The 7,667-nt window shown below is 56.6% G+C and overlaps 1 protein-coding gene across 1 annotated transcript; it reads left to right on the forward strand.

Annotated features, from left to right (window-relative positions):
* The first annotated feature begins 1,251 nt into the window (after positions 1 to 1,251).
* On the forward strand, positions 1,252 to 7,280 carry LOC144676892 (serine/threonine-protein kinase SBK1-like). Its single transcript, XM_078537209.1, has 3 exons — positions 1,252 to 1,429; positions 3,136 to 3,338; positions 6,579 to 7,280. Exons 1-3 carry the CDS (start codon positions 1,264 to 1,266, stop codon positions 7,278 to 7,280), a joined length of 1,071 nt encoding a protein of 356 aa, XP_078393335.1. The 5' UTR covers positions 1,252 to 1,263.
* The last annotated feature ends 387 nt before the right edge of the window (positions 7,281 to 7,667 follow it).

Genomic DNA, 7,667 nt, shown 5'->3' on the forward strand with positions numbered 1-7,667 from the left:
TTGTTCAGTGAACAGTTACCTGCTTGCTAAGTTTACAAACCTGGTGCTCGTATTCTGTTAACCTCAATTAAACAGTGAGGCAGAATTGGGGCAGTCTGGTGGTTTGGTCAAACTGTTCACATTTGTCACGGCTCAGGGAACAGGGCTTAGATTACAGCGCACAATCCCCAGTGAGTCATTACATTCCGTATAGCTAAACAGTGAGTCATCCTTCCCCTGCTGAATAAACAGTGATTCGGTACAGTTACACAGTGAGTGACCCTTACCCAGCTGAATAAACAGTGGCTCTATACAGTTACACAGTGAGTGATCCTTACCCTGAATAAACAGTGACTCTGTACAGTTACACAGTGAGTGATCCTTACCCTGCTGAATAAACAGTAACTCTGTACAGTTACACAGTGAGTGATCCTTACCCTGCTAAATAAACAGTGACTCTGTACAGTTACACAGTGAGTGATCCTTACCCTACTGAATAAACAGTGACTCTGTGCAGTTACACAGTGAGTGATCCTTACCCTGCTGAATAAACAGTGACTCTGTACAGTTACACAGTGAGTGATCCTTACCCTGCTGAATAAACAGTGACTCTGTACAGTTACACAGTGAGTGATCATTACCCTGCAGAATAAACAGTGACTCTGTACAGTTACACAGTGAGTGATCCTTACCCTACTGAATAAACAGTGACTCTGTACAGTTACACAGTGAGTGATCCTTACCCTACTGAATAAACAGTGACTCTGTACAGTTACACAGTGAGTGATCCTTACCCTGCTGAATAAACAGTGACTCTGCACAGTTACACAGTGAGTGATCCTTACACTGAATAAACAGTGACTCTGTACAGTTACACAGTGAGTGATCCTTACCCTGCTGAATAAACAGTGACTCTGTACAGTTACACAGTGAGTGATCCTTACCCTGCTGAATAAACACTGACTCTGTACAGTTACACGGTGAGTGACCCTTACCCTGCTGAATAAACAGTGACTCTGTACAGTTACACAGTGAGTGATCCTTACCCTGCTGAATAAACAGTGACTCTGTACAGTTACACAGTGACGATCCTTACCCTGCTGAATAAACACTGACTCTGTACAGTTACACAGTGACGATCCTTACCCTGCTGAATAACCGATGCCCCATGGCAGTGCCGCACGGTGCCAGGATTGCTGGTCTGAATCATTGTGCGTTTGTTTGCCTGGCAGGTCCCTGAGGTGCGCCTGGATCGGGTGCTGCTCCCACACGTGGCCCCTGGCGATGGAGGGCGGGTCGGGCCTGGGTCCGGACCTCTTCATCGAGGAGATGATGCTCCTGCTGTCCCAGTCGCTCGCCCGCATGGAGGTCAGCGAGCACTACGAGGTGATCAAGGATTTGGGCTGCGGCAGCTACGGCAAGGTGCAGCTGGGCAAACACCGCTTCCGAGGTGAGCTGGCGTGGATCCTGCCTTCCGCCGGGTGCTTTGGGGAGGGGTGGGGGAGGGGCAACGCTTGGGTACTGGCCCGCCCGCCATCGCCGTTAGCCGTGGAGGGTCCCGAACTCCCAGCGCCGGCAGCCACTGCGCCTCCCTCATCCACCCTCTCCTTCCACCCCCCCGGACCAGTTGGCCAAGTTGACGAGCTCCAAAATGGCCGCCCCGAATCACATTCGCTCGAGAATGTAGGGTGCTGGCCCGCTGGGAGGGCCGGGTAGCACGTGGCCAGGGGTTTGGAGTACAGGAATAAGCAGCTCTTCCGCTAGAGCAGGTCAGAGGCTGGGAATCCTGCAGAGATTAACTCACCTCCTGACTCTCCCCAAAGCCTGTCCACCATCTACAAGGCACAAGTCGGGAGTGTGATGGAATACTCCCCACTTGCCTGGATGAGGGCAGCTCCCACAACACTCAAGAAGCTCGATACCATCCAGGACAAAGCAGCCCCCGCTTGATCGGCACCCCATCCACAAACATTCACTCCCTCCACCACCGACGCACAGTAGCAGCAGTGTGTGTACCATCTACAAGATGCACTGCAGCAACTCGCCAAGGCTCCTTCGACAGCACCTTCCAAACCCACAACCACTATCATCTAGGAGGACAAGGGCAGCAGACACATGGGAAACACCACCGCCTGGAATTTCCCCTCCAAGTCACTCACCACCTTGAATTGGAAATATATCGGCCGTTCCTTCACTGTCGCTGGGTCAAAATCCTGGAACTCCCTCCCTAACAGCGCCGTGGGTGTACCTACACCACACGGACAAAATCCTGGAACTCGCTCCCTAACAGCGCTGTGGGTGTACCTACACCACAGGGACAAAATCCTGGAACTCCCTCCCTAACAGCGCTGTGGGTGTACCTACACCACACGGACAAAATCCTGGAACTCCCTCCCTAACAGCACCGTGGTTGTACCTACACCACACGGGACAAAATCCCGGAATTCCCTCCCTAACAGCGCCGTGGATGTACCTACACCACACGGACAAAATCCTGGAACTCCCTCCCTAACAGTGCCGTGGGTGTACCTACACCACAGGGGACAAAATCCTGGAACTCCCTCCCTAACAGCGCCGTGGATGTACCTACACCACACGGGGACTGCAGCGGTTCAAGAAGGCGGCTCACCCCCCACCTTCTCAAGGGGCAATTAGGGATGGGCAATAAATGCTGGGCCCGGCCAGCGACACCCACATCCCCTTGAATGAATAAAAAAGATTGGGCAGGGTTTTGGCCGGACCACATCTGGAAAAGCCGGGGACCGTTTCAGGCCCCACGTTTAAGGAAGGATGCACTTGCAGTTGGGGGCTCCACCCCGATAGCTCACTCGGTTGGGTCCCTGGGGTGAGGGGCTTGTCCTGCAATGGGAGAAACTTTGTGTTCATGATCACTGGAGGTTGGAAGAATGAGAGAAGAGGGGGTCTCATGAAAGCCTAGGAGGTTCTGAAAGGGGCTCGATAGGGTGGACGCTGAGAGATTGTTCCCGCTGGGTGGGGGAATCTAAAACACGGGGGGTCCAAATCTCGGGATAAGGGGGCTGATCAGTTCGGGCTGAGATGAGGAGAAATGTCTTCACTTGAAGGAGTTGTGAAACTTTGGAATTCTCTCTCCCTCTCTCTCTCTCCGTCCTCCCACATCCACCGACCCCCCACCAGGTACGCTGATGGCCCTGAAGCTCATGGACAAGCACAAAACCAAGATCAGGTGTTTCCTGCGGGAATACAGCATCTCCCTCTACCTCTCCACCCACCCCTTCATCACCACCGCCTTCGGGATAGCCTTCGAGTCCAGCGAGCACTATGTCTTCGTGCAGGAGTATGCCCCCGTCGGGGATCTTTTCGACCTCATTCAGCCTCAGGTAGACAGACCGACCCTATGGTTTGCGTTGGGTGAGGGGGATAAAAATGGTTCCCCCAAGGCGAGATCGGCCACGCCAAGTTCCGTTCACCGCCCCACCCACTCCCCGAGCGCACTGACCCCAGACCGGCTCCCGTTCCGACAACGCCTCGATTTTCAAATTCTCATCCTCCTGTTCAAATCCCTCCCTCCCTATCTCTGTAACCTCCTCCAGCCCCTACAATTCTCATCCTCCTGTTCAAATCCCTCCCTCATCCCCTCCCTCCCTATCTCTGTAACAACTCCAGCCCCTACAATTCTCATCCTCCTGTTCAAATCCCTCCCTCACCCCCTCCCTCCCTATATCTGGAACCTCCTACAACCCTCCGCGATCTCTGCGCTCCTCCGATTCCGGCCTCTTGAGCCTCCCCTGATTCCCATCGCTCCGCCATTGGCGGCCGGGCCTTCGGCTGCCTGGGGAGAGGATGGGGTGGCCCCAAGCTCTGGGATTCCCCTTAAACCTCTCTGCCTCTGCCTCACTGTCTCTCTCTCTCTGCCCCTCTCTCTCTCTCTCCCTCTCTCTGCCTCCATCTCCTTCCCTCTGTCCTTCTCTTTCTCTGTCTCTCTCCCTCTCTCTCTCTTTCTCTCCCTCTCTCCCTCTCTCTCTGACCCTCTCTATTTCTCTCTTCCTCTCGCCGCCTACCCCTCTCTCCCTCTCTATCTCTCTCTGTGCCTCTCTCTCTCTCTTTCTTTCTTTCCTTCTCTCTCTCTCCTTCTCTCCCTCTCTCTCTATTTCTTTCCTTCTCTCTCTCTCCTTCTCTCTCCCTCTCTTTCTCTCTCTCTCTGCCCCTGTCTCCCTCCCTCTGTCCCTCTCGCTCTCTTTCTCTCCTTCTCCCTCTCTCCCTCTCTCTCTTTATCTCCCCCTCTCTCTCTGTGTCCCTCTCTATCTCTCCCTCTCCCTCTCCTTTCAGACGCTCCTTAAAACCTCCCTCTCTGACCGACCTTTTTGGGTCTCCTGTCCCTAATAGCTCCACACGGGGCTCAGGGGGTGTTGGGGGGTAGTCAGACTGTGTTGGGGGCGCATTGGGGGGTAGTCAGACTATGTTGGGGTCGCGTTGGGGGCTAATCAGACTGTGTTGGGGTCGGGTTGGGGGGTAGTCAGACTATGTTGGGGTTCCGTTGGGGGGGTAGTCAGACTGTGTTGCGGGGGCGTTGGGGGGTAGTCAGACTGTTGGGGGAGCATTGGGGGGTTAGTCAGACTGTGTTGGGGTCACATTGGGGGGTAGTCAGATTGTGTTGGGGTCGCGTTGGAGGTAGTCTGACTATGTTGGGGTTCCGTTGGGGGGGTAGTCAGACTGTGTTGGGGGGGCATTGGGGGGTAGTCAGACTGTTGGGGGAGCGTTGGGGGGTTAGTCAGACTGTGTTGGGGTCACATTGGGGGGTAGTCAGACTGTTGGGGGAGCGTTGGGGGGTTAGTCAGACTGTGTTGGGGTCACATTGGGGGGTAGTCAGACTGTGTTGGGGTCGCGTTGGGGGGTAGTCAGACTGTGTTGGGGGCGGGTTGGGGGGGGTAGTCAGACTGTGTTGGGGTTGCGTTGGGGGGGTAGTCAGACTGTGTTGGGGGGGTGTTGGGGGTTAGTCAGACTGTGTTGGGGTCGCTTTGGGGGGTAGTCAGACTGTTGGGGTCACGTTGGGGGATAGTCAGACTGTGTTGTGGTCGCGTTGGGGGGGGTAGTCAGACTGTGTTGGGGTCACTTTGGGGGGTAGTCAGACTGTTGGGGTCACGTTGGGGGATAGTCAGACTGTGTTGGGGGCGCATTGGGGGGTAGTCAGATTGTGTTGGGGGGCGTTGGGGGGTAGTCAGACTGTGTTGGGGGCGCATTGGGGGGTAGTCAGACTGTGTTGGGGTCACGTTGGAGGGTAGTCAGACTGTGTTGGGGTCGCATTGGGGGGGTAGTCAGACTGTGTTGGGGTCGCGTTGGGGGTTAATCAGACTGTGTTGGGGTCATGTTGGGGGTTAGTCCGACTGTGTTGGGGTCGTGTTGGGGGGGGTTAGTCAGACTGTGTTGGGTTGCGTTGGGGGGTAGTCAGACTGTGTTGGGGTTGCGTTTGGGGGTAGTCAGACTGTGTTGGGGTTGCATTTGGGGGTTAGTCAGACTGTGTTGGGGTCGCGTTTGGCGGTTAGTCAGACTGTGTTGGGATCGTGTTGGGGGGGTAGTCAGAGTGTGTTGGGGTCACGTTGGGGGGTAGTCAGACTGTGTTGGGGTCGGGTTGGGAGGGTAGTCAGACTGTGTTGGGGTCGCGTTTGGGGGTAGTCAGACTGTGTTGGGGTTGCATTTGGGGGTTAGTCAGACTGTGTTGGGGTTGCGTTGGGGGGTTAGTCAGACTGTGTTGGGGTTGCGTTGGGGGGTAGTCAGACTGTGTTAGGGGGGGCGTTGGGGGGTTAGTCAGACTGTGTTGGGGTTGTGTTGGGGGGGGTTAGTCAGACTGTGTTGGGGTTGCGTTGGAGGGTAGTCAGACTGTGTTGGGGGTGCGTTGGGGGGTTAGTCAGACTGTGTTGGGGGGTTAGTCAGACTGTGTTGGGGTTGCGTTGGGGGGTAGTCAGACTGTGTTAGGGGGGGCGTTGGGGGGTTAGTCAGACTGTGTTGGGGTTGTGTTGGGGGGGTTAGTCAGACTGTGTTGGGGTTGCGTTGGAGGGTAGTCAGACTGTGTTGGGGGTGCGTTGGGGGTTAGTCAGACTGTGTTGGGGGGTTAGTCAGACTGTGTTGGGGTTGCGTTGGGGGGTAGTCAGACTGTGTTAGGGGGGGCGTTGGGGGGGTTAGTCAGACTGTGTTGGGGTTGTGTTGGGGGGGTTAGTCAGACTGTGTTGGGGTTGCGTTGGGGGGTTAGTCAGACTGTGTTGGGGTTGCGTTGGGGGGTTAGTCAGACTGTGTTGGGGTTGCGTTGGGGGGTTAGTCAGACTGTGTTGGGGAGCGGGGGTGTTAGTCAGACTGTGTTGGGGTTGCGTTGGGGGGTTAGTCAGACTGTGTTGGGGTTGCGTTGGGGGGTTAGTCAGACTGTGTTGGGGTCGCGTTGGGGGGTTAGTCAGACTGTGTTGGGGTCATGGCTCCCGTGAAGGGGTCTCAGGGGATGTGACTCCGTCAATGACAAAGGCCTCGCCGCTGGCCCCTGAACGTTTCCCCCCTTCTAGCCTCTCCCCCTCCCCCCGGGTATTCGGAGCGGACGGGAGTCACGAGTCACCTCTCTCTCTCTCTCTCTGCAGGTTGGCATCCCGGAACCCGCTGCCAAGCGCTGCGCCCTCCAAGTGGCCATGGCCCTGGAGCACCTCCACGGGCAGGGCCTGGTGCACCGGGACGTCAAGCCCGAGAACATCCTGCTCTTCGACCGGGAGTGCCGCTGCGTCAAGCTGGCCGACTTCGGCCTGGTGAGGAGGGCCGGCCTCAATGTCTGGCACACCCCCAGCTCCGTGCCCTACATGGCGCCCGAGCTGTGCGACGAGGCGGCGCAGCGGCTGGGGGCCCGGGTGCGCTGCAGCGAGGATGTCTGGGCCTTCGGGGTGCTCCTCTACAGCCTCCTGACTGGCAACTTCCCCTGGGAGCGCAGCTGTGCCGACGACCGCCTCTACCGCTCCTTCGCCCGCTGGCAGGAGAAGGGGGTGGAGGAGAAGGAGGAGAAGGAAGAGGAGGAGGTCCCCGCTCCCTGGAGGAGCTTCACCCGGGCGGCCACCCTCATGCTCAGGAGCTTCCTGGCCCTCGAAGCCAAGGCCCGGTCGCCGGTCGGGGACGTGTTGCGGTACCTCAAGCTCCGCTGGGTGCTGGGCCCCGATTCGAAGCCCTCGGCCCCGAAGGAGACGGCAGATGTGCCGAGCCAGGAGGTCCCGCCCGAGGACAAGTCAGATACAAACCAAGCCCCCCGGATCCTCAGGGAATCCTCCTCCTCCTCCCTCTTACACAAGCTGGCTTGAAACCTGAGTGTAACCCCTAACCCTAACCTCTAACCCCTAACTCCTAACCTTAAACCCTAACCCCTAACCCCTAACCCTAACCCCTAACCCCTAACTCCTAACCTTAAACCCTAACCCCTAAACCCTAACCCTAACCCCACACCCCGAACCCCTAACCTTACCCCTAACCCCTAACTCCTAACCCTAACCCCTAACCCCTAACCCCTAACTCCTAACCTTAAACCCTAACCCCTAAACCCTAACCCTAACCCCTCACCCCGAACCCCTAACCTTACCCCTAACCCCTAACTCCTAACCCTAACCCCTAACCCTAACCCCTAATCCCAAACACCTAACCCCAACCCCTAACTCCTAACCTTAGCCCCTAACCCCTAACCCCAACCCCTA

This window comes from Cetorhinus maximus, unplaced genomic scaffold, assembly GCF_964194155.1.
Source record: "Cetorhinus maximus unplaced genomic scaffold, sCetMax3.hap1.1 HAP1_SCAFFOLD_2055, whole genome shotgun sequence".
In the NCBI taxonomy this organism is placed as follows: domain Eukaryota; kingdom Metazoa; phylum Chordata; class Chondrichthyes; order Lamniformes; family Cetorhinidae; genus Cetorhinus; species Cetorhinus maximus.

Coding starts and splice junctions, on each gene's coding strand:
- LOC144676892 (XM_078537209.1), top strand. CDS start 1,264: ATGGAGGGCGGGTCGGGCCTGGGTCCGGACCTCTTCATCGAGGAGATG. Junction 1,430..3,135: donor GGGCAAACACCGCTTCCGAG/GTGAGCTGGCGT, acceptor ACCCCCCACCAG/GTACGCTGATGGCCCTGAAG. Junction 3,339..6,578: donor TCGACCTCATTCAGCCTCAG/GTAGACAGACCG, acceptor CTCTCTCTGCAG/GTTGGCATCCCGGAACCCGC.